This window comes from Manacus candei, unplaced genomic scaffold (assembly GCF_025592945.1).
Source record: "Manacus candei isolate 608988 ecotype Guabito, Panama unplaced genomic scaffold, ASM2559294v1 h1tg000014l, whole genome shotgun sequence".
Taxonomy (NCBI): Eukaryota; Metazoa; Chordata; class Aves; order Passeriformes; family Pipridae; genus Manacus; species Manacus candei.
In genome coordinates, this window is record NW_026138062.1 from 16,419,817 (window position 1) to 16,446,393 (window position 26,577).

At 37.3% G+C, this 26,577-nt stretch overlaps 1 protein-coding gene across 3 annotated transcripts in view; it reads right to left on the reverse strand.

Annotated features, from left to right (window-relative positions):
• Positions 1 to 5,320: 5,320 nt before the first annotated feature.
• The window catches only part of TRPC4 (transient receptor potential cation channel subfamily C member 4), a 140,149-nt gene continuing 118,892 nt past the window's right edge, over positions 5,321 to 26,577 (reverse strand). For all 3 annotated transcript variants that reach the window (XM_051780405.1, XM_051780406.1, XM_051780407.1), the window contains 6 exons: positions 22,845 to 23,158; positions 20,446 to 20,641; positions 18,617 to 18,811; positions 10,498 to 10,539; positions 8,586 to 8,675; positions 5,321 to 8,315 (listed from right to left, as the gene is read on the reverse strand). In XM_051780405.1, the coding sequence (XP_051636365.1) occupies positions 7,599 to 8,315; positions 8,586 to 8,675; positions 10,498 to 10,539; positions 18,617 to 18,811; positions 20,446 to 20,641; positions 22,845 to 23,158 (1,554 nt within the window). In that variant the 3' untranslated portion in view covers positions 5,321 to 7,598. The remainder of the gene's footprint in view (positions 8,316 to 8,585; positions 8,676 to 10,497; positions 10,540 to 18,616; positions 18,812 to 20,445; positions 20,642 to 22,844; positions 23,159 to 26,577) is intronic.

Sequence of the window (26,577 nt, forward strand, 5' to 3'; positions counted from 1 at the left end):
ACTTTTTTTCTTTTCTTTTAATAGAAATGTCTAAGTCTGCTTCCAGGTATAGCAGTGAAATATTTTATTTTCAATATTTTGTTAAAAAGGCCATAATGCAATAAAGCAAATGTTAGCTTCTCCCCTGTTGTGACTGTTTCAGTCTGTGAAAAGACATGGTCTAGGCATCAGGAAGCATGCTTGGATATTAAAAATATATGCTTGATGTCATATCAAGAACACAACCTAAATGCATCCAAGTAATTTACTGGAAAAATACAAAGATCAAAAGGTCATAATTAGCAAACAAAACATAATTAAGAATGGAAAATATGTTACTAAAATACAAGATATTCTCAGAGAGTGGAAGGGTAGAACATTTCTGGGAAAGAGCTGAAAAGTTAAGTATTGTTTCATAGCCAAGAATCAAAGTAAGAAACTAAAAGAAAAAATTAGGTTATTTCAATTAATATTTTTAAAATCAATTTGTATCTAAAAGGTTAAAAAAGAAACAAAATCAGTTAGTAGATTTTCCAGCAAATGGTGGAAGTTCTTCAGTCATCTTCATGTTCACTTCCTCTTTCCATTTACTGAAATGGTTATGTTTGAAAAAAGCAGTATGAATCTCAGACAGGAAGGTGTAAAACACAAAATAAGCTCTAAGCTGGAAATTAGAAGGATGAAATATAATCTCAAATCCTCATTGCTTACCATCATTAAAAATCAGACATCCTATTCTGTGAATAGGCGTATTAGGCTAAATGTCTTAACCAAACTGTACTAGAGATAAATTCCAACTGCAGTTTCAGTTGCATATGGTTTTCTTCATTCTCAGTTTAGGCTTTTAGACTACTCTTCAATATTCGTAGTGTTTGTTTAATGCATCACATCCAAAGTCATCTGAGAAAAGATCATGTAGTAGGATGATGTCCTGACACAAAAAGTGTTCTTTGGTGTTCTGTCTCATGCCTAATACTGACAAAATGATTGCAAAAAAATAGTTTTGAGTCACACAACATGTGAGATGAAGAATATGTTAATCAGGTTCAAAGACTGGTTGCATTGTTGTGATATATGAAGAGTGAATATACTAGCTCAGAAATTGTGTGACTGAATGACTGACTGAGTGCACATCAAGGACAGAGGAGGGAAAGAAAGTATACAAAATTACTAGGAGATGTGAAAACAGGAAAATAAATGGTGGAACTGAAGGACTGAATTTTGAGGTATGTCAGTATGTCAGTAGTAAATACATGTAGAAACATAAAGGAAGAGAATTTGGAATAACAGATAGAAACTTGAAAAAGAAAGAACCAAAGTGAGCACAGAGGTTTGTATATTGTTCACCTATGTCATTTACTGAATGATTTTGTGTGAATTCTGAAGTAGTTGCTGAGTACATGACTTAGCATGCTGGTTTTTGACTAATAAATTCAATTCACTATGGCTATTCCCACTCAGATGGCATGGGAACTGAGGCATAACCCTCCTGTTCATACCACACAGCTCAGTCTTCTGTCAAACTGCAGTGCCTGTGGATAAAAATATTTCCAATAGTCAGAAGTCTTGGCCTGTAGATACAATGATAATACATAGTAATATTGTTGGAATTTACTTCTAAATTTTCCAGCACATCTATTAACTTAAACAGATGTAGTGAGGTATGTTCCATCTTGCTCTGCAATGTACCTATTTCTTTGTTTCATGGGATAATCTCATCTGAAGTATAAGGACATGAACTAAGTAGTCTTTCTTCCAATTGTATTCCTTCCATATCTTTTAAACTGAGAAAGAAATATGCCAGAGAGGAGGGGAAAAAAAAGCAAAAAAAAAAGCATGACATATTTCTCTGAATTTCAAGAATCGTTTTGACACAGCCAGGAGATAAGTCAATGTTGTTATGCTTTCTTTGATATTGGTGACAGTGTCACAGAAGATCAGCAAGAAAATCCCATGTGAGATTCCAAAGCTGACTAATGAAAATACTTCAAATGATATTTTAATACTGTCTTTATGTGGCAAATTGATTTCCCAGGTAAATTGGGTTTTTCCTAGTTTCTTACAAAAAAGTTTGCCTTTTGCATTACTAACAGCCAGTTCCAGGTTTATAATTGCTTTTATTTAATCTTTCATCACTTACTTCTCCTGACCATGCTGAATAAAACTTGGCTCAGTATCATACATCTGGTTCTCTCTTCATCAGCTCCAGGGTGTGAGTGTGTGGGAATATTTAAGGTTTCAGAAGTTATTCATGTTCTGCAGAAATAGAAAACAAACAAACAAGCAAAGAAAGAAGTAGCTCCCAAAATTAAGTGCTCTTTCCCCACCATACATGGCCCTTAATGAATAAACTTTTTCAGTATTCATTTCTCTGGGGAAATGTGGGCCAGATTTGGGTTAGAGTCTGACTTTCTAAAACTCTGGATGGTTGGCCTGTTTTAGACAGACTTAAATACTGAAACACTCTCTCACATATATTGTGCTTTTATATTTTTTGTATTATCATTATTATTCTTTAGACATGACTGTTAAATTGCTATAAATCATACCTAATGATTTGGTAAGTAAATAATTTTTGTAGACTCTTAAAATGAGCAGAGCACATTTCTCAGCTGAAATCCTGACGTTTCCTCCATGTGGATTTGATTTCAGATCAGAGCCACATAATTCAAGGAAAATAAATTCATTTGGGAAATGGTCAGGGAGTTTTATATCTTGGGAAGTTACAATCCTGTAAAAATAAAATCAGTAGAACCAGTCCTTAGATGAGGTCTCTCATAATGGTTTCCTGACAGAATCTCTCAGTTAATGAAATTCTATTAAATTACTAAATACAAAGTCTGGATGTGTTGCAAAGCAACCCAAGGAAGCCACTGTATCATTTAAAAAATAGGTGCTGAAAAAAAAAATCCCTCTAAATTTACTTAGTAAAAGTGAAGGTAACTAAGAATATTAATAAACACTATGCTAACTCTAATTTCATAAAAGCAGATCTCTCTCATTTTTCTCTATTTACTTGTTTTTCTTGGTGTAGAACTGAGTTCAGTTAAATTAGTCATAGAGAAAGACTATTTCCATGCTTGGGTAGCTGCATATGGGTATTCACGTTTGGGATATGGCTGGATGATATTTTTCAGTACCACATGTAATTCATCCAAATAAAACTATTTCTGGTATTCCCCAGTAAACTATCCTGTAATCCTATGGACAAGGTCCCAGGTTATGCTGAGATGATGCAACATAAAATATTGCATGATTTGCTCTTACTGTTGATTTTTAGAAACAGGTAGCAGAAAAATGTAAGATATTTATCTTTATTAGAGAAGTAACACATTCTCTGTAAAAACAAAACATCAGATAGGGAAGAATAGAGGAGGAAAAATGACTGAAAATTACTACAGAAATGAACAATTGTTTAGGACTTTATGAGTTTCTCTGAATGTGCTTGAATACTTATTTGAGACATGTTGACTCAGAAAATGGTGATGCATGCATGTCCTGACTTGTAAACTCTATTCTGTAGACTAAAAGGCTTAATCATTAACCAGATAGAGTTATCTTGAAGTTACTATTCTCACTTGGCCACACTTAAGGAGCAGTCTATGCTGTCCATTGAATTTACAAAAGGTTAGCTCAATGCCTTCAGATGTTCTTAGGGTACTAATTATACTAAAAAAGTTCATGAATCTCTGAAATCTGAAAACTCTATGGGGTTTTTGGGGGGTTGCAGGGTTTGGTTTTGTTTTGTTCTTAAGTGGGAAGTGGAGTTTAGGGATACAGTATTTCAATCTGCAAAGATTTGCTATTACAGGAGAAAAAAGTCATTTTACTAACCAGCTGAATTGAAACACATGGATTTCTAGAAGGTTATTTTATCTTGCTCATTAACCGTGAACTTTTATTGTCTGTTTAAAAATCTATGGAAGGATTTTATTGTGAATGCCTTGGGTTTCTTAAAAAGCTGAGCATATGAAACAGATATAGCTGGGGCTACTCTTGCTTTTTCAGTTCCATTGAAGAAAGTATGCAAGTTCTTATGAATTAACCCTTGATTCCATGCAGTGGAAGAGTTTTTCATGAGTTCTGCTTAGTCAAAGGATGCTGTTAAGAAAGACAGTCTTGTATCAAACATTCTGTTGAAGAATTTTGAGTGCCCAAATACCATAAACTTCACCTTTTACAGCTCCCAACAGCTATAGCTATGTTGAAGATATACATTCTCCTGTAACTAGGCACTAATTATTCACAGAAAAACTCAAATTAGGAAAGTCATAGAATTTCTCATTAAATCCTGACCTATGAAAACAAAAAAGAATGCTGTGTGAAGTGAGAAGCTCACACCAGTCAATGTAATGGTCTCAAATCTATGGACCAAGAAAGCAAGATTAAAACCAACTGCAGAGCCATGGTTCCTCCCTGAAGAGGCATCTACCTGGCTTGCTCTCTGGGGATATTGTACCACATATAGATAGTGTTGTGGTCTGCAGCTGGCTCACGGGACCCTTCAGTCTGAACCCTCTGATGCATGGCTCTCACCTCTGCAGTGCCCTTGAGGGCCATTGAAGCATGCGGAGTTTTAAAAAATGTTTTAAACTAAGTTTTCTTAACATTCTAAACAACCTAATATTGGGATTAAACACCTTTTATTTAGTCAATTTTCTAGCTCTGTGAAACATTTCAAGATCTTAAACTCTGCTTCAAAAGACTGTCTTTCACAGGGGTTTATATCCCAGTTCCTCCTATACTGACACTAATGGAAGCTGCAGGAAGGGACAGGTAGGTTTGAACTTTTTATTTCTCTTGAGGAGAAAGTATGCTCAGTTTTGCTAAGCTTAATAATGCCTCTACCATGGCATTACAAACCTTGCTCTGTGCACCTCTAAATCCTTCTTGGCACAGATGTCCTCTGAGAGGCATCCGATGAGAAGTGTTTGGGATTTTTTTTGGCTGCCTGCAAAGCAATAAAAGTACCATTTCAGTGTAGGATATATTTTGGGCTCATATATTTCACAGAATGAGGTACTTAGTTGCCATTAAATTTAAATGGAGTGGCATCAGTCCTTACTGGTGTCAAGTTCTGATGCTTAAAAACAGCAAAAAATAGAGCAAATGTTGATTTTGAGTATGCTTTATCTAATAGACCTACATTTCAGTATTCAGCTATAAAAACAAAAAAAAAGCAGCAGAAGACTGACCACCTATTGCTACACAATGCAACCTCATGTCCCTACGACTAAGTAACCTGCCCACCTGTGATGTACTCACTGTTCTGTCTTGTATCTACTCCAAGACTTAGACTGATGCCCAGCACAGTGGGGTGGGCATGTGATGGTGTGGCTGATGTTTCAGGTTAACTGTATGGTGTTGGGAACTTCATGCACAGGAGGTACAGGCTTTAATGATGGCAGAAGAATACACAGAGGTCAGACCTGTGGGAGTTAACTTGTTCTGATAATGATGATGTTGGCATTACAAATACCCTGGTCAGGCACATTTTATCTGGAGAGAAACCATGTGGCTGGAATGTATTGAAAGCCCTTTTGAGTAAGCACTGTTTATTTTGAACTTGGCTAGTGAAAGGGTAGTAAGCTTAGGACTTAAAAGTGTTACAAACTGTGATGAAGAATGAGAAACTGAAATCAGTGGTGGAGAATGACTGTTAACTTGGATATAAAAAACTTTGTGACAACATGTGACACCATTGCTTTATGGCATTTTTAGCACACAGTAGAAGAGAGAACTCTCTAAGAGTTTACCTAATAAAAATGATATGAAGGTATTCCACCATTCTTCTTATTATTTATTTCTTTTTATACTTGTAATATTTCAGGTGCTTTCCAAACAGAAAAGCTGCAGGCCCTGCCCCGAGGAGCTTACAATCTAAAGGTGGACAAGGAGAGAGACGTGGAGGGGGTCTACAGAGCAGTCAAGAGGCCAAGATGGAAATTAATGAATCAAATATGGTTTGAATGCATTGCTGCAAAGCTATACAAACTATTTTCCAATTACAGCTCATATTTTCCACTGTGGTTCAACTATATCTGCCATGACACAAACAGATATGCAGGAAGAAAGCTTTCAATATGTGAGCTCAGAGAGAGTAGCACAAGTGTAAAGTAGAGCTGGAAAACTCACCTAAAAGTATTGAGATGAGAGGGATTTGCCTGGATTTTCAAAATTCAGTTCAGCATCAGGACAGTTTAGATCCAGAACGATATGGCTTTGGATCAGTTCCTACGAGGTGGAAGTAACATGTGATAGATTTAATCTGAAATGTAAATGTACACTATGGATCCGGAGTTTTCTTAATACAGGCTAATATGAACTACAAAATCTATCATGGCAGGGCTAGGGAAGTTAAGTTATTTGGTATATTCAGGGAGGAAAAGAATGAGAGTTCGAGGGTGGTCATTCTCAGGCCAGTTGAAAAATTACATTTTTAATAATGTAGGACACCAGTCAACAATTAAAAAGAAACAGACTGTTTAATTTAAAAAATACTGGTTTTGACTAAGACGATAACTCACTCATCAGTTGTTAAAAATACTATCAGGTTTTCTTTATACATTTAGGTATTTTTTATAAAACATCCAATCAGGTTCCCCTAAATTCTGAAATTGTCAAAGAAACTCTCTTAAGGCTTGCCTTTTAAAACTTCTCAAAAAATTGCCATATTTTCCAGGTACTCAGGGGATCACTGTATGCTTGCTTAGTCCTGAAGTATCTTTCTCTTAGCAAATGCAAGTGTATTGTAAAGGCAAAAGCTAATAAGCAGCTGAATATTAAAGTGCATAGGTTGTTCATGTTAGGAAAAATTAATCATTGAAGAAGCAATAACTGTGGTGATTATGGATTCCTGGGGAGTAATCCATCATCAGTTTTTAGCAAACCACAGATATTTTTTTCCTACAAGAAACACTTTTCACAGTCTTCAAACCCTGCAAATGCATTTCTAGCAATGGTATCAGGACAGTGATACTCCTGTTGCTGTGAGGGAGAAGCTGTAATTAAATAATCAAATAGACCAATCTTTCATAATTTACAGGTATTCATGTTCCTTCAATAAATAAAAGAATATAATTTATCTTTTGATTCTGTATAGCTTTTGAAACAAATTAAATTTCTAGCAATTTAAATAAATGATTCTAATAGCTTGACATGAATTATGCTGACAGGAGCCACGTATGATTGTTATGATGCTCAGAATATTTTAAGAACCTACAAAGTTAAATAAAGGCTTACAAGTCTCTTAAGCTACTTTTTATTTGCATAGAAAAATATTTATCATAGGAGTCAACTATCATATGACAGAAATTGCATTTGTTGTAATTGAAAAAGATAGCTAAAAAGTTTCTGTGGGTTATTGCAACAGTACAAGAATACAAGATGCTTCCATTTATTAAAAAATGTAAAACAAATCGTGAAAGCTAAAGCAGGCTACAAAACAGAAGGTCCTCATATTATCTTTCTTTTGACTATTATGTTACAAGATCAAGTGCCACAGTTGAGTACTATAAAGTGTAATTCTGCATTTGCTAATATAATTCTTAAAACATTCCCCCCTCCCCAAAAGCACTATGCAAAATATATATATTTGTAAATGCTTCCTCCTGTAAGCATCACAACCTTGTTATCACATAGTCACCCTGAATAATTGTTTCCTGTTTTCCAGCAGAGTCAATGCTAATATCTAATGCCTTGTCCAGCTGATCCTGCGGTGTGGCAGGTTCTGAGTTCTGTAACTCCATTTTCTCTGTTTCTAAAATACAAATACTTCCCTCTTCCTGTGAATCCAAAGAGTTGCTGTTATTTTGTGAATCAGCTAACACACATTTTTTGTCAGGATTTTGGATATTTAATTCACAGTTCATGGTCAACTCTCCCTGTTCCAGTTCATCAGTTTTCTCACATTGTTCTTCTGCCTGTTGACGGGAAACCTCTTCAGAAACAGTGTATATTTTATTTGTACTCTGCTCCACAGAGTTTGTTTTTGATCGTCTGTGAAACAACCCAAAATTTTTTATGTCTGTTACAAAATTCACACGCTTTTGTTTCTCCTGAGTGGACTCTGACACCATCATTGCTGAGCCATTGCTTACATTATGCCCTTCAGAGGCAATATTGGCTGATCGTGGGTGAATCATCGTTGTTATGTCAAAAAGGCTGAAGGGTTTTTTCTTTCCTTTCTTGTTTCCTTCACTCTCGCTATTTTCTTCATTTTCTGACAGAGAGGCAGTGTCTTTGTTCATCTTTGCAGTCTGCAAATTAGACAGCTTGCTTCCTTTCAACAAACCCAGGACTTCAAAGCGAAAGCTGGAAATATCTTGTTTTAACTCCTAAAAATTAGGAAGAAAGATGAAACATCAGAGCATGAAAGCTAATTTGACTTTTCCTTTTGTAATTAAAAAAAATAAAATAGAAAAAAAGGCTTATGGCAGGGATTAGTAATAAACTTCACCATCTGGATAACACCTGTTATTTTCAAGGTAGAAGAACTTGCTCTAGGAAGTTACTAGAGCCACCTGAACAACTGAGTATGAGAAATATGATTCACAGTCTTATAAGATCTTACAAAAACACCTATAAACATAAAAATAAATGCCTACCTTAAAATTTTCTTCTGTCAATCCTTCTTCAGTTTTGGCATCTCTTATCATTGCTGCAACATACCTCTTAACTAGATTTTTCATAACTTCCTAAAAATATAAAGCATTGTGTTAGGTTTCTTGGTATTAGTTACTAAACTTACATTCATTGGCTCTGCTTGGGCTTTTTTGTGTTTTAGGAACATGACAAAAAATGTATAAGCGTTAGATCTGTTTAGAAATTGGTTCCGCTTTTTCATGGAAAGTACTAATGTTTACTAACGTGAGAAGGGCTATATTGGGTTTGACCAAGGGTATGTCTCATGCCAGTAATGTGCAGACTGACATTGAGCAGTTGCTGATGCCTCATGAGGAGATTAAGTCTAGTGTGGCTGTATAATGCTATTTCCAGATATTCTCTCTCAAGCCTCCCGAGCTGTGAGATTCAGTGACTTTCTGAATCAGAAATGACAGTTCTAGGTTTAACTGGCTGTGACAGGTTTTCCTCTGCATTTTGAACTCATGTAAACTTTCAGTATGCAGAAATCCTCTGCCAATTAATTCTACAGTATAGCTGGACTAAGATTCCATTTGGGTTTTATTTATTTTTAACCTGAACTCTGATAGTTACCACTGTTGCCTTCTACTTCTAAGAATCCTAGAAATTACTTAGGTTGGAAAAGATGCCTGGAGGCTGCCTGATGCAGCTCAGGGCCATGTCCAGTCAAATGCTGAATATCTCCAGGAGTGAAGAAGCTGCAGCCTCCCTGAACAATTTTTTCCAATTCTTTACTCCCCTCACTGTGAGGATGTTTCTCCTTACCTTACAGAATTTCCCTTCCTGCAATTTGTGCCCACTGACTCCTGTTCTTTTGCTGTGTACTTTGAAGAAAAATCTGGCTCATTCTCTCTAACCACCCACTATGTTATTTAAGACAGCAGTTATATTCCCCTTAACCAACTCCAGGCTGAAATCCAAGATTTTTTTTTGTCAGTCCTCTAACCATCTTGGAGGCCCTTTGCTGGATTCCTTCCAGTCTGTTAGCATCTCTCTTGTAGTGCGGGGCCCAAACAGGACACATGGCTCCAGATAGAGTCCTACAAGTGTGGGCTGGAGAAGAATAATCACTTTCTTCAAAGGGCTGCCTACAGCCTTACTAATGCAGCACAGTACGTGTGTGGTATTCAGTTTGCAGATAAATGGCAAACAGCTGCTCTGTGTTCACCTTCCCCATAATTGTACAGATCCCTGTTTTACTTTCCACAGTTGTCTCTTTTTCAGGTTGGAAAAGTCCTAGTTTTTCTAGTTATTTCCCATATGAAATTAATTATTACCAAACTTACAGCCTACATGTTGTTTAACTTGCCGCCCTTTTAACACAACAAAATTCAAAATAAAGCTGAAAATTATTCATTGTGTTACAATGATCTCAAAAAAGCAGAAGCTGAAGAAGGAAGGATTAAGAAGAACTCATTACAGGGGATCCTGTAATAACCCCAGGCAGAGGGGTTACTAAGGGAAAAGAAATTGTTTATGGGGGACTGGAGAGATGAAGAGCAGGTTGGAGCACATCAGTGAGCTGCATATATGCTCCTGATGAATCCTGGCAGGGAGTTGGGCTATGTGTTTGCTTTTTTTAAAGGTACTCCATGTTACAGTGGACAAAATACTGGTTAGCACGTTATTGCTCTAGAAAATACCCTTTTGCTCCTAAAAGAAGACAACCATACTTCTCAAAAGATTTTTTTGAACACCAAAATTACTAAGCTTGTTTGCTAAGGTGAAATAAGTATGCATTTTGTGTTTTCTTTTATTTTTCTTTTCTGCTTTCCCATTAAATTCTTTCTTTATTTTTTTTTCCTTTTTCCCCTCATGAAAACATTCTGGAGGCATAGAAAAAAGAATTGCCCAAAAGTAAACACAGATTTGTACCTGGTATTGATGATGTCTTCTCAAATTGTCAGCTGCACGTCTCTGAAAACAGAAAAACCAAAAAGCTATTAATCCCTGTCTGGAAGCAAAATACTTAGCCACAGCAAAACAGTAGGTCTGTGCATTATAAGGTATCTACCAAGCTGTGAGAAATGGTTCAAAGTCTTGAAAAATGACAGTGTTGGAGCAAAGCCTATTATTTGCTTTACAGAAAGGAGAATGCTGCTATCAGGAAGAGGATTTTCTACATTTTCATCAAAATGCTTTTATTCCAGCATTGTCATGGATGTGGTGGGCACCCAGGTCACTGCTTGCCAGAGTCTCTGATCCCAAGGTCTCTGATCTGAGATAGAAAGGGAACAATGGAATCATGTCACTCATTTGCACAGGCTGAAGAATATTTTACTGAATTGAGAAAAGTTTGACTTGTATCAAGTTAGATTTTTCTTGGAGGTGTGCAGCAAAAGAACAGAAGTCAATAGACATGAGTTGTAGGAAGGGAAATTCTGTATGGAAAATCATCAACACAGTGGGGTTAGTAAAACCATGATGTTAGCAAGACACTTGCTGTGGCTCCTAATGTCTCATTTAAGATAAAGCTAACCAAAACCTGCACTATAAACTATATCAAAGAGAAAATTCCTGCTTAGTTCTTTGTCAAAAGCACTTAGTCACAGAGAGGTGTATGGAAGAAAGAAATTCAGCTTTCAACATAGCTAGGTGTTGATAAGGAAGAAGGGTAAATGGGACAGTAACTCTGAAGAGGAGCAGCAAAAAGGAATGTGGTCGGATGAAATAATGGCACAGATTTCAAGCAGGCGTTGAATTAGATTATACTGCCATATCTAGAGGCTGTCCAGGAGAAGACAGAGGGAGAAAAAAAGGCCTGAATTATTTTTTCCTGTAATTACTGTTGTCCTCACTTGCACACTGAGTCACATATCCCTGTCCTCTACCTTAATTATCCCTGACTGGTGAAAGAAAGATTTACAGCTTTAACTTGGGTCCTTATATCTGCTGCTGACAAGAAAAGAATGTGTCTGACCACTGACTGTATTTCTACAAAACGGAACACTTACAACAGCTTAAAACAGGGCAAAAGGACATCCAAGAGACTTGTTAAAATTGACCTCGGTTGCATAATGAGGCAGACACAGTAAGTTATTTTGTCATCTTCTTTTATTTGAAAGAAGTGATTACCAATTTCCCTGTACTTGGAGTCAGTTTACACTTCAAGGTTGATTTCTTGTTTGCAATTAATTTGAGGGATGCAGTGGCAGTGTGGTTGGGCTTGGCAAAAAATAATAGGGGGAAAATCATTATTTCCTAATCAGTCTGAACAACCGGGGGAGGGCTTTATACACAAGCATCTTGTCTTCAGTATTTTTCCAGATCATGCTTCTGTATCTATACCTCCATCATTCAAAGAGAAGATGGAAACTCCTTGTGTTTAAAAGGGTGGAGGAATGCGTTAGTCTGCCCACCACTGGGGCCAGAGGGGGCAAGGCAGCCATGGGAAGGCTGATACCCTCCCAACACGCAGCTGTAGCCGTTTTTTAGAAAAAAAAACCCAACTCATTTTTTGCAGTTGACCACACGATGGAGATATTTCATTCCTGCTGAGAGAGCACTAAGGGAGTCGGTGGCTAAGAGAGCTCTCAACAACAAATCTGACTCACAGATAAAGGGAAAAACACCTCAAGGTGTAATTGAAACACACTTCAGGTAAAATTAATAACTCATAAATAAAATAAATGCTGATTCTTGTCTGGCAGAATACTTTCTGCCGCTGCTGTCTGCTCTGCTTGGATTACAGCCAAATGTGAAATAAATGTATAGGTTTAATTCTGTACCTATAACAAGAAATACCTTGCTTATCTTCTTTTTGCAACCACTTTGGAAACTCCCTGAAACAGAGGCTGTGGCTTTTGCACTCAGTGCAATGCCAACAAATGCAATTTAGGATGACTATCTAAAAAGATTTATTTTTCCATACCACTGAGAAGCTGAAAGAAAATTGATTTCATTTTATGTTTTCATATAAAGCCACATCCTGCACATGAAATTATGCATACAAGCAACTTATCAAAGTTATTACCCCATCAGTTTTCTATCTCCTGTTTAAATGTTTGGATTCAGTCTCCAGTTCATAATCATCTTTTGATTTCTTTTGAAAGCAGAATGAATCTTTGCCCAAACACATCTGAAAATCAAGCTATTCACTATAAATAAAATGTCACTAACACTCATATTGTCCTCATTCAGTTCTCAGCCTGCTTTCCTCTACCCAGTTATAGTCTAATTTGTGGTTCAAAATTCGTTTTGAGTAATCATTGTGCTATCTGCCTGAAGAAGTTGAAAACTATGGCCGACAAAGGGATGAAAGTTAAATTTGACTAAAAATAGCAACAAGGGAGAAACAGTCTTCTAATGACAAATGTGGAATGAGATAATGAAATTGAAGGGGATACTGTTGTCACTTTCCAAAAGGGGGCACTAATGTCCTTTAGAAAGCTTTAACAGTAGTTCCACTAGTAGTGATACTTATTTTGGTCTTCCTATTCATGCCATTCCTAGTAATTTGCATTGTTTGGAAGAAAAATCTCTTTAGCAGTAAAAATTTGATAATGTTGAATTACTTCCTTTGAAGTGTTTCATAAAGCAGAAATTCAAATCTAATGTCTGCATTTGACCTCAAACTACTTAGTAATAAAGGTCCAGAAAATGTTTGATAATTACTGAGTACTAGTTAGTAATAAAGGTCCAAAAAACTATTGTCTGAAATCATGGGATATATTCCTCATCTTGAACAGAAGCATCACATAAAAAGGATTAGAATTTATCTCTGTTGACAAAGAGGCTTCTCCATGAGATGGTCCTTGGCTATACAACAAACACTACAGATTACCAATTTCCATGCCAGGTGGAAGGTATTTCTTTGCTCAACTTTCCATAACATACATTACAGAGAAAATAGAAAATGCTTATATTCACTTAGAAGTTGCATCATTTTCCACTGGGATAACAAAGAATGGGAGAAGGGAAAAGGAGATTTTCTCTGACAAATGATAATAAAATCATGCAGGATACTTGGAAAATGGCATAAAATCTGGACAACTAGAAAAGAGGAAACAGTTTATCTAAACACCAGATGCACAAAAAATATATTTACTGAAGATACACCTGACAATCCTTTCCATTTTCTCCTCTTAAATACTTAAAAAAAGGTAAAACACTTTTAGGTGACTGATCAGGTATAAAGGAGAATATAATTTGAGGAAAACACTAAAATTTATTCCAGTGGGATTAGAGTTTCCTTTCCTATATATATTCTTTTTTGAAATAGCATTGGATTTCAGATGGCCAACAGGAGTAGCCTTGACAAACCCAAAGTCTTGTACAGTCAGGAAACATCAGCATAATCAATAGAGTTATATTACTAATCTGACTTTTGCAAAGGTCAGCTGACAAAATTAACAGAGCTGATATTTTTATATATATATATATATATATATATATACATATATATATAACGAGCAGCACACACTTTTATTTCAGAGTTTTAAGTGTAGGAGATAACTGTGATAATAGCTAAAGAGAATGCTGCATACCTGGGATATGTCAAAATGACAGAACATAAAAATATGCTGAACTCTGAATGGTAGAAGAGCTCTGTCTGATTCATAGCAGAACTGAAACCCTAGTAAATCACATGTAAGCATCCTGGCTTTCCTTCAGATGTAACTGTGGCTAGAGAAGCTGCCATCAGCATGGCTGTGCACTGTGTTGCTTTGGAGAAAAAAACTCTCCCTTGAAAAACCTCCCCTTGACATTACCACCCACTGCTTCACGTGTCCTAGAGCAACAAAAGACGAAAGAATCACAGAACTGACATCCAAGGAGAAGCAAATTAATAAGCTTTCTTCAGAGGCACCTCACAAGCCTACAGACCCTGTTCTTTCCCATGATAGCTTTGTTATAAACAGCAATGTAGATGGTCCTCCCAAGCAACCACATCATACTTATTTTTACTGACATTTCTCTTCTTCCTATGAGCCAGATAAATCCTTTCACTAGCATGTGTGCTGCAAACTATCCTGATCTTGAACCCTTTCTTTACATGTTCTATCTGCATATACTGAACTCTCAGGTTTACACATATAAAGATTTTACAGTGGATTGTTGAGACATGCAATACATCCTTGATTCAGTCCTAGCTTGTGATTCCTGGCTTTTTGGTACTAAGGTTTCTTGTGCAGAGATCATGCATGATGCTTGCCAGCTGCATTCTATTACCTGTTTTGCATCCTGTAGGACTGATTCACCCTTTGGATGCATGCTATTGCTTTTTCTACTGGAAAACACCATAGTATGTCACCATGGATTAGCGCTTCCTGATAGGAAAGTTAACATTTAGAGATTTCAGGACAAAACGTTTTGACATCTGAGTTCTTCCTTACAGACAACATGGCATCTATATATCCATACAGCTAATATAAGAAAATCAGTTTATAGTGGTTTTGTTAGGTTTTTTTCCAGTATTGGTTGTAGGGAAGGAATTGGAGTTTATAATGCAGGACTCAGTGAAAAGGAGTAGGTCCCAACAAAGCTTATCTTGTAGCTCTGAGGCCAAAGTTATTACAGAGGAGATTCCAGTGAGCCAGAGGCAGAGAGGTGTCACTTGGAATCCTTGAACAAAAGGCAAAGAAAACTCTTCATTTACTTTTGGTTCAAAGGGCATAGAGGTTCTAAATTTAATTTGTGATGTAGCTTGTTGGGACAATTGAAAAAGATCTAGGAAAACAAGGCTGAACTGTGGGTGATGGAAATAAGTTTTTCAAAATCAGAAAGCACTGCATTCCCCCAGGACAAACTACGAGAACACCGCAGTCCGTCCATTTGTTCTCTGATGACTTCACCTCTTGGGGAACATCCAGTTGACTGCATCTGGTTTGCATCTATCTAATGTGGAAATCAGAGTGCATACCCACATCTTACTCCATTTTGGAGCTTGGGTGCACAACTGGGCCTGGAAATTGCAAAATGTTCCAAATTGAGATAGCCCTAATGGGGCTTCTGTCAAGCTGAGAAGACAGCTGAAGAACTTTGTAGTTTTATGAGATGCCCATATGGTGGATTGAATCTGCCTGGTAAGCCACAGCCACTCACTTTTTCCAGACAGCTGGAAGTCTGGTTGCCATGATGGTTCTGCTGGTGAGCTCTTTGCTTCAGAGGGGTTTCAGCTCTACTTCCGACTAAGTACCTATTCTGCAGGGGAAATTAGTGATGGATATGGCCCTACTGTTTCATATGCTTTGGGAATTCACTTTCATCAAACCATTTTTTAAAAAACTTTACAGAAATTAATTAAGAATGTCGCTCAGACAGTTTAGTAATTAGTGGTTCACATTCAAATCATAAGGAAGCCAGGTTCAGCTCCTTCTCTTGTGTTCTCTCAAGACAGCACCTTAACTCCTGCAGGCTCTTAAAGATCTCGAGATGGAAATCTCTCCTGCCAGAGCTGTTATGCTTGGGGTAGATAATTAAATATCCACTGGAGAATAGAAGTGAACCTGGGTCTCCCTTAGCCCAAGCTATTTGCTTTACATGGCACCTGCTCCTTCTTTCTTCAAACAGTAATTCCATCCTGAAGCTGAAAAGTCTTTTCCAACAAAAGCTTCTTCGAAACTGGATTTTATTAATGAAAAAGCTTGGAGGTTACAGATTTTATAATCTTTCTTCATTAAAAAACCTGAAAATTCTATTTGAAAAAATTCTCAAGCAGCTCTGTGAATAGACTGCCTGCCCTTTGACTCTTTGCTGCACCAATTTTCCCAAATCTAAGATGTGGATTTCTAGAAGGTGGTATTTATGTATTCTAGCAGGAGGTAGCTGTAGGAAGCAGGAGGTGATATTTCTGAATCCCCTTTCTCATCATGCCATTCAACATAGGGCTGAGAGCACCCTGTATTTTTCTTTATTATTTCACAGATCCAGGAATGAGTTTACCCACAGATCTGCAGTTTGAGAGAATAAGAAAAAGAAAAAAAAAAATCCTTATCGTGGATGGAAAGTCTGACAAAAAAATATTGTTCTGAAGGTTTAGCTGGGATGTATAAGGGTATTCTGGATGTGTCTCAGTCAAACAGGGATATTTTGTTCCAACCCTCTGCTATACACTGGCATCATGGCACTAAGTTTAATATCATTCTATCAGTTTACACTACCTAATCATCCCTGCCAAATGTTTAACAAATGCCTGGAAGCATTGCGCACTCTCCCCCACGCACAAGTACATCACTCTCTCTCTTGATTTTCTCTTTCTAACAAAATCTCATAATTTTTCTTCCTGTAAGCCTCTGCATTTACTTCTTTTACTTCCTATGTCACACAGAGATGTTTATCCTTAAAATTATTCCCCACTTTTGCTAGTTCATGTTCTTTTTAAAATTTCTATATGAATCAATGTTTGTCTCTTTTCACTGCTTTTTTCATATTAATTTTAATGGGTTTTATTCAGTGTGTGTTTCTTGTAGTCCACTACTGGTTTGTTTTAATGTCATTCTCATGCTTACAATCTTCTGTTTCTAGCTGTTTCTTTGCTATGTACAAGTATGACAGCTAAGTGAAGCAATTTTGCTTTCACAACATAGATACTGGCCAATGAGATCAGTATATTGCAATAAGGCTGATTGGAAGCTTTCTACAAAGAGGACAAAATTCATTCATCAGTAGTAATAGTAATTGTGAATTAGTTTTATATGTCACTCTTCCTCTTTATCATATATCTATACACCCATGTAAACTTGCTCCTCCAAGTATAGCTCCAAATTAAACTGAATTCCAGGATATGACATGAGAATAGGTGGGAAAAACCTATCCTTATTACTTACTTATCAAGAAACAGTGAAGAAATACAAAGAAAACGTTGATATACTAATGGTCCATCAAAGAATTGTTTCATATTCCCTGTTTTTTTTGAAATGGATGGAAGTTTTTCTACCAGGGTCAACAGCATGAGGACTACATCCCTTTCTTTTTCCCCTTACCCACACTTGACTCTTATACTCTCACTTAATGCTTGGCTATCTGAGTTCCTAACAGACTTGAAAAAATTTATATTCATTTATAAACCCCTATGATATAGGGAAAGTGCCACTATTCACATCTCACCCAAATCAGTTTTCTTTATGCTGGAGTTGCCTAAATGCAGTCTAGTTACTGAGGTACTGACTTGCTCTTGGGAAATACAGAAAACATAACTAGAGAGATTTAGTTGTTGGTGGGTTAGGATGTTGCCTGGATATTTGTTCTGCCAAGGTAGAAAAACTGTGTTGCTGACTGAGCTATCTCAACTAGATGAAATTAGGAAGGACAAATTCAAATCTGCTTTACCTCCTGCTACCAGAGAAAGTATGCGTCTGAGATATCACACAGGCACCTGCTCAATCCAGGTGCAGGACTATTCTCAGTCTCCTTGTGTATCTTTTCCCCTCTATTTTTTTCTCTAGAAATTTCCTTGCTAACCAGCACTATTAGAATAGTATACCAATGTGATTCTGAAATAACGCTACTTGTAAATTCAAGTAAGTGAGTCCAGGTAAATGCTGTTACCTTTCAAAATATTTTCTTTAATGAGAACAGCTTTTGGTAAGAATGTTTTTATGGTAAACCTATTTCATTACATGTAAGGAGACAGAGACACAAAGAATATCCCATGACAAATACTTTATAGTGAGCCTGTGGTTCATGATACGTCAATTACACCTGAACAGTGGGTAATTGGGCACTTGGAGCTGGAGATCATCAACCAAAAATTCTGGGACTGGTAGACAGGTATACACATTTGATCTCTTGTATTCTGTATCACTTTTAATCTTTCTTGAATTATCTCTTAAAAAGGCACAGTCATGGTTCATATTGCCATTGCTCAGGGATATGATGATTTGTCTTCAGTAAAATACACTGACATGAATGTAAAAAGTAAACATTCTCTGCTAGAATTATTCTCTAACTCATATGCACATTATTTGACTGTTTGGATGCTCTATAAGGCTGAGAAAGGCTCATCTAAATAGCAAAGAGGAAGACTAAAGGCAGAGTAAATTCCATTACTTACCCCTATTGTTCCAAAACTTTCAGGCTTTCTTCTAATTTTTTTCTTGCAAAGGTGTCTCCATAACCATTTGATCAGATACCACAGAGACTTTGGGCTTGGTATGACATTAAAAGGAGTGGGCAGAGTTCCTCCTTCTTCAAAGTAACTCATCCAGAGCTTTGTTCGAGCAAACTTCCACTCAATGTCTGCATGATCCTGCACACCAGAAACACAACATCAACATAGATATTGCTGTAATTAAAGAGGAAAACAAACCTCTACAAAAATCTGAAAAACTAAAACTAGAATAACCCTGAAATACTAATGAATTGTCTTGATAAAATACTGCCATCTTTGACATAAGGTCTTTAATGCAAAGCAAAGCTAAGCTGCTTTACAACGAGATGCTTGGTATGTAAAGTATATATCCACTTACAAGCATTTCTTTCCCTGTTACGAGCATTTAAATTATTAAAAGTCTCTCAGAAAAACTGAAAGGGTAATTACAGGCAGAAAAATACTACATTTCTGGAACAAGTGTTTTATTATAAAAGCAACACATCATTATTCCACATAGATCAGTCTAATTACACTGCTCTGCAGCAGCTTCAACAAGTCAGTAAGTTTCATGTATTTTCTTAGTAATTGTCAGCACCCGAAATTCACAAATAAGTTATCCAACAAATCATGAGGATACTAAAACTGCTAAGGTAACTATTTTTTTTTCCTTCTACTTCAGAATTCTATATTGGGAATAGGTTGTGGGAGGTTTCTTTAACTTTTATTTGAAATTTTATTTCCTTTGGATTCTATATAGTATTATATAATTCTGAAAAGTTTGGAAAAATCAAAACTAAAGTCCATGGAAATATTTCTGAATCCTAGCAGCTGAATAAAAGTTTAAATCACTAATACTGGATTTGGGTAACAAACACAGTAGCCAGGTCTAGCCCTAGCCATACAGTAATCAACACAGAAATTTAGAAGTTGTAGTAGCAAAAGTATACTACCTGCAGCCCAAGTTCTGGTAAATGGTACTGTGTTGTGATATTGCACACAAGACATTGCCAACAAGTGTTATAAAAATACAGGTAGTCAGTATTTCTTTTTGAAAAACTTGTAATTTCCAAATTAGAAAAAAAAGGCACATTTTAAAATCTTAAGACTGAAGCTTTCTTTTATTTGTTTGCTTTTGGCATGATTATATTTGAATTATCATATGATGAATCAGTGTTTATTTCCCATAGTCTCCTTAGTAGACAGTTGAGAAATAAAAATGAGCAAATAGCTCTGACAAGGATAAAGATAGTTTTCATTAAAGGAGAAAACAGGACATGGCTGAACGAGAAGACATGACATTTTGATGAATTGCTAATGGGTCCAAAATTGTCCATGGCACATGGGCATCCAATTTCTTTTAACTGTATATTCATGTATATTCATGCCAGATACAAATAAAAAATAACAGTCTTTCAAATGCTAACAAATATAAAGTAGAGACAGAACAATCTTGGGCAGTCTCTTTTTCAGAAGAGGTCTTGTACAGTGCAGCTTTGGCAGGGCTGAAGTCCATCATTTGCCAGAAGCATCAGCACACCCTTCCCAACCCACAAGCTGGTTTCTTCATTAGGGTCACCTCTTTCCTATTCAGTGTTGTGAGGAAATTCCTCTCTACCCAGTCCAGCTTGGGCCTGGTTTCTGCATCCTTCCAAAAAAGTCCAAAAGAACTAGAACAAATCAGAAAATTTGTCCCAATGTCCTGTCTGTAAAATGTTTTACTGCCAGAAAAACAGGATCTAGGAACAGAGAGAAGGCATATATTGTAAATGATCTAATAAGGAACAACTTACAGCAATAAGTTGGTAAGAATTATTCATCATGGCTATTAGCATGTTGAGTAGAACAACCAGAGATATTACATTATAGGTACCAAACATGGTGGCCCCAACAAATTCAGTAAATTCATGCCTTGCTTTCACATTGGTCACATAGAGATTGATGAGTCCAAATATAGACCAGAATAATGACTGCAGCGTTTCAAATAATCTGAAAAACAAAACCCAAAAGGAATAGCTGTATAATAAAACACATTTAGTTTTCAGATTGTTCAGTTTTTTGCAAAACACACAGAAGTCCTTGACTTGACTGAGGTGAATGATGCTTACCACACAGTATAGCCAACATAGATGGAATACCTTTCTAGCAAAACAACAGCTTAATGTTTCATATCTGAACCTCTAGATAAATAATACAGAATCTAGAAATTAGCCTGTCGTCAAAACACTGATTTTGTCCATACTTCAGAGGGACAAATATAGTTTTAGAGATCTTATGATGGACATCTTCCTTTAAAGCATTTTGACCCTTTGCCTTGGCTGAAGGGGGTAAAATAAGGATCCAAGTTACTCAATGTTTGTGTTTCACCATGTTGTTGAAGAAGTCTGGTATCCTCATACCTAGTCAGTTTATGCAATATTGGTTTGTGTTGAGAGTCAGTAAGATAAAAGGAGAAAGGATAATTAGAAAGACATTAGTATCATTAGCATATGTTTTGTTTTGCAAAGAAGAGAGACAGAAAAAAGACAAGCATGCTGTTCTCAAAAGAAACGTTCTTTTATAATTAAAGTATATGATATTCCCTTAGGGAAGTTTAGGACAATGGCTAGGAAGCTAGTAACAATGATGAACTTTTGAAAATAATCCTCTTTGGAAAATAATCCTAGATAGGTTGAAAAATTTTCACTTTTGTGCAATATTCAGCTACACTATAGTGTTATAAGCATGGCCCTAGCGATGCTCTTTGCTTCTCAAAAGTTTGGAGCAAAATTTTCTGCATATCTAGGCCCGTATCTTGAGATTAACTGGAGTGAATCTTCCTTGTGGTCTCTCTCCTGCTCCTTTACCAGAAGCAGGTTACCCACAGTGGACCACCAGTGCTAACCCTACTGCACTTAGAGCAGGGAGGCTGCTGAACTGCAGGGACTCAAGGGACTCATATCACCCTGCATCCCACACTCTGGGATGTACTGTCCAGAGATGGACAAAATGTAACCCTTTGGTCTCCTTCCCACCATATGGTATCATCTGTGAAATGTTTCCATGCAACCCAGTACAGCTCTATCCTAGAGAGAGAACCTGAGAGGGCAGGTCCTGAATCTCTGCTCCTGTAACATGGTGTATCTGAGTGGTAAAGTACAGCTCTGGAGCCTCTTGTATGGTTTACACTTGTCTGAGCACAAATTGAACAACCACTATTCTACCCTCCCCACAATTGCTGAAAAAGCTCGTCACAGTTTGCCTTGGCACGATCTTCTGACACTACTACTAATAGGCCCTGCTATTTCCCAAATTAATAATATTGCTTCCCTCAAAGTTGAGCTCTGAAAAATTTCCCTGTGCTTTTCTGTTCAGATCACATAAAATTTAGACCTGCATAGATGTTATTAATATGCAAGATAAATATGCTGTGCCTGAGAAAACATAGTTGATTAATACGACATAAAGCCTGCTATTTTTATAAAATTATCTACCTTGAGAAGCAAGCTATTGGTAATAATTTTATTTTAAAAACAGCCTAGATACACAGAAGTAAGTAGGGAACAGACATTTATAGCAGGAGTTTGATTCAGGCTGGAACCTGAAAGACAGGATAGAGAATAAGTGTTAATTTGGTAGTATTTTGGTACTATAGATGAACTAAAAACCAGAATGAAGTAAAATTGATTTAAAGTGAAAGAAAAATAAATTATTTATAACAAAAATTAGAATAGAAATTTGATTGTGTGTAGGGTCAGTAGAAGGTTGGACTGCATGTTCCTTTCCTGCCTCAGTTTATCACATTTACAAGAAATCTTCATGTTAGACAGCAGACTTATTTAATGCTCACGTGTAGACACAGAAGAAATGCAGAGTTACAGCTGCCTGGATAAGTAACCTCTGATCTGGTGACTTTAATTCTAAATATGTACCTTCTACTCTCATATATCTTCCTCTTACCTTTATTTTACCTTTTATCTTTTGAGATATCTTGAATTGTATGGACTTTACTGTGGTATGGGATGAAGTTATTACAGAGTGATGTAGTGTTAAATTTTTTATTTTTTTTTTTAATTAGGGTAATATTAAATGTGGTTGTCAGGACACCAGTGTAATACCAATAGAAAAAGGGAGCCTCTTTCCTGTAAACCACATCAAAGTGATTAAAATATTTGAGGCAGAAGGGGAGGATAGAAATAGATCAGACACTTACGTTGAAAATGCATTATTCTGCTTTTCACATCGTATTCCTTTGCAGTTGCCAGGTTCATTTGTCTCATAGTAAAAGTACAGCTGGTTCAATCCATTTGCAAAAGCTAGCAGCACAAGGCAGTATATGAAGAGAAACTTCAAAATGTCCAGCAACATTCTTCCTAGAGATATCTGCAGAGGTCCCAGGTGAGAATTTGCAGTGAATAACGAGATCAAGCGCAGGGAGCTAAAGATGTTTGCGATTGCAAACAGGGCCTCAGCCACCAGGGTTGGATGCCACATGTCCCAGCTCTCCCGTGGAACTAACCCACTATACTGAAAACAAGCAGAAGGGAAGAAATCACTCCTCTATTTTTATGCATAAACAAATATGCCAGTTTCTTTATAAGCTGTTCAGTTAATTTGCAGATATCACAATAAATTTTTACAGTAACAAAACCAAGTCTAAAAATTCTGACAGAACAAAAGGAACAGTTTTGAACACCTGCATTTTTAGAATTATAGAAACTTCCAGCTGTAATATCAGGTAAATGATTTCTTTGAAGAACAGTGCAGAGCTGACAATTATGAATAGAAACTCACAAAAAATTTGGCAAGTAGGAAGAAAGCATTCAATCAAGGAATAAGTATATCACTTAATCACTAATACTAGACCAGTGATGAAAAAGCTGCTTATTAATGAACCATGGCAAACTGCTTGTGTGCCTCATTATCAAAGAGTCTGATCCCTGGAACTGTGACTCTTTCCTGTTCCAGCTCTACCAAAAATTTCTTGAAGATGAAAGATATTACTTTGAACTGAGGCTTAACTACTGTTGCAGACTCATTATTATTTATTTCATCTCAATAATCTGTTTTATGGAACATATCAGAGGACAGAATTTATGCTATGAAGCACTCTAAAAAGAAGGGATAATATAATATAAAGCCCCTTTCAAAGAGGGACTATGGTGTAGTCTGTATTTACCTACTCTCGGCCACACAGTTGCATCCTTCAAAGCTGCTGTGCATGCTCGCAGCAGTAAGGAAAGGGACTCTGTGTCACTGGGGCAAGATGAGACAACACAGGCACCACAGCATTTCAGCACCACACTCATCCTCCAAAGAAGGTGACCACTCTCAGAGTGGTTCAAGACCACCTGAGGAACTTGAACATACATAAGTCTATGGGACCTGATGAGATGCATCCCAGAGTCCTAAAGAACCTGGCTGATGTAGTTTCCAAGTCACTCTCCATGATATTTTAAAAGTAATGGCAGTCAGGTGAAGTCCCTGGTGACTGGAAAGAGGGAAATATTGCACCCATTTTTAAAAAGGGGAGAAAGGAAGACCCTGGGAACAACAAACCTGTCAGCCTCATCTCTGTACCAAGGAAGGTCATGGAACAGATCCTCCTAGAAGCTCTGCTAAAGTACCTGTAGGACAGGAAGGTGATTCAAGACAACCATCACAGTTTCACCAAGGGCAAGTCCTGATTAACTAATCTAGTGGCCTTCTACAATGGAGTGCCTAGATCAGTGGAGAAAGGAAGGGCTACAGATGTCATCTATCTTTTGTCCTTTGACGCTGTCCCCTGCAACATCCTTCTTTCTAAACTGAAGAGAGATGGATTTGGTGAGTGAACTTTTTGGTGGATAAAGAATTGGCTGAATGGTTGCATCTGCAGAGAACTGGACAGCAGCTCCATGTCCAATTGGAGATCAGTGACAAGTAGCATCCCTCAGGGATTTGTGTTGGGACCAGTACTGTTTAATATCTTTATCAATGACATAGACAAAGGGATTGAGGGCACCCTCAGTAAATCTGAAGATGATACTAAGCTGAGTGGTGCAGTTGATGTGCCAAAAGGAGACAGCATGCCATTCAGAGGGATGTGAACAAGCTCAAGAAGTGGGCCAAGGAAATCACATGAGGTTTAACAAGACTAAGTGCAAAGTCCTGTACCAGGATTGGGGAAGTCCAGTACCAATACAGGCTGGGGAATGAAGGGACTGTGAGGAGATGGAGTACTGGTGGATGAAAAGCTGGACGTGAACCAGCATCATGTGCTCACAGCTCAGAAAGCCAACTGTGTTCTGGGCTACCAGAAGTGCTGTCAACAGGTCCAGGGAGGTGGTCTGGTACTCTGGTGAGAGTAGAGGGACATCCTCTACTACACACCTGCATCCAGCTTTGGCATCCTCAGTAAAGGAAAGACATGGGCCTGTTGGAGCAGGTCCAGATGAAAATGATCAGAAAGTTGAAGCAACTCTCTTCTGAGGAAATGCTGAGAGAGTGGGGGTTGTTCAGCCTGAGAAAAGGCATCTTTGGGGAGACCTTATTGCAGCCTTCCAGTACTTCAAGAGAGCTTACAGGAAAGATGGACACAGACTTTTTAATTGGGCCTGTAGCAATAGGACATGGGCTTATGGTTTTATACGGAAAAAGGGTAGATTCAGACCAGATGTAAGAAAGAAATTTTTTATGATGAGGGTGATGAAACACACAGGTTGCCCAGCAAGGTGATAGATGCCCTGACACATTCAAGGTCAGGTTGGATGGGGCTCTGAGCAAACTGATCTCATTGAAGATGTCCCTGCTTATTACAGAGGCACTGGACCACATGACCTTTAAAGGTCCCTTCCAACCCATCCTATTCTATGCATCTGTGATTCTATGATTCAAATTGTAATGGGAACTGGACATTGTTGTGGACACTGATAGTTTGCACAGTACTCCACCACACCAGGGTTTCTCTAAGTGACAGGTAGTGCCTGTGCAACTGTCCCAGTGCCCAACAGCAATCCTCGGCACAATTTCATTTACTCATATACAAGCAGCCATAGCAGCTGATAGGTCTGTGGATTTGTAGATGGGAACTGCAAAATAGGAGAACAGTCGATTAAAGAGTTAAGAATTATTCAGCCTCACATTTCATTCACCAGTAATATTTGTTCTCTACAGAGCAAAGAGTTAAATCTAGACCTGCTGGAGTCATAGATTGGTACTCTCTTTATTAGACTATCCTCTCCCTAATGATCATGCTGTAAAATCAAGTCTTACTGCATTTGGAATTAGAGCTTCAAGAGACATGCTCTTTTGCCTCATCCACTATTGCCCTTCAGTTCAGTTCTGATTGATTCAAGATCAGTGATGAAAAACAGGCAGAAGAAAACAGAATTTAGTTAACAGAGACAACAGCTAAGAGATAAAACACAAAGAAAAAGCAGAAGAAAATTTTTTCCATGTTTATTGAGAAGAGAGAGCTGAAAATTTCTCAACATGATTCCTATAATGTTTTTCTTTGAATAATGTTATACAGCACAGTACCGCAGATTCTCATGGCACTTTATAACCGTCATATCTGCAAACCTGCACCTATTAAATAACTAGGAACAACTGTTGGTACAAACAAAGATTAGGTGCTGAACCTAAACCTGAGCATCTGAGTAGATGCTCAGATTAGGGAAAAGAACACTGGGTGTGCTGGGGGAATAAAGTAAAATAAAGAACATATTTGGAACTCAGAAGAAATGGGGGTTTTGGTAGACAATCAAAAGCATCAAACTGCAGACATTTTAGGTGAGAGTAAGTAGTGGTAGATTCCAAGGAAGTTACAGAAGAGGGGGAGATAGGAGAAAACTAAGGAACCCTACTGAGAAAAACATGGAAGTACAGGAAACTGAAGAAGTATAGCATAAGACATAGCAAGAGAGCAAGGATGAAGTTTAACAAATCAGATGTGGATAGCCATG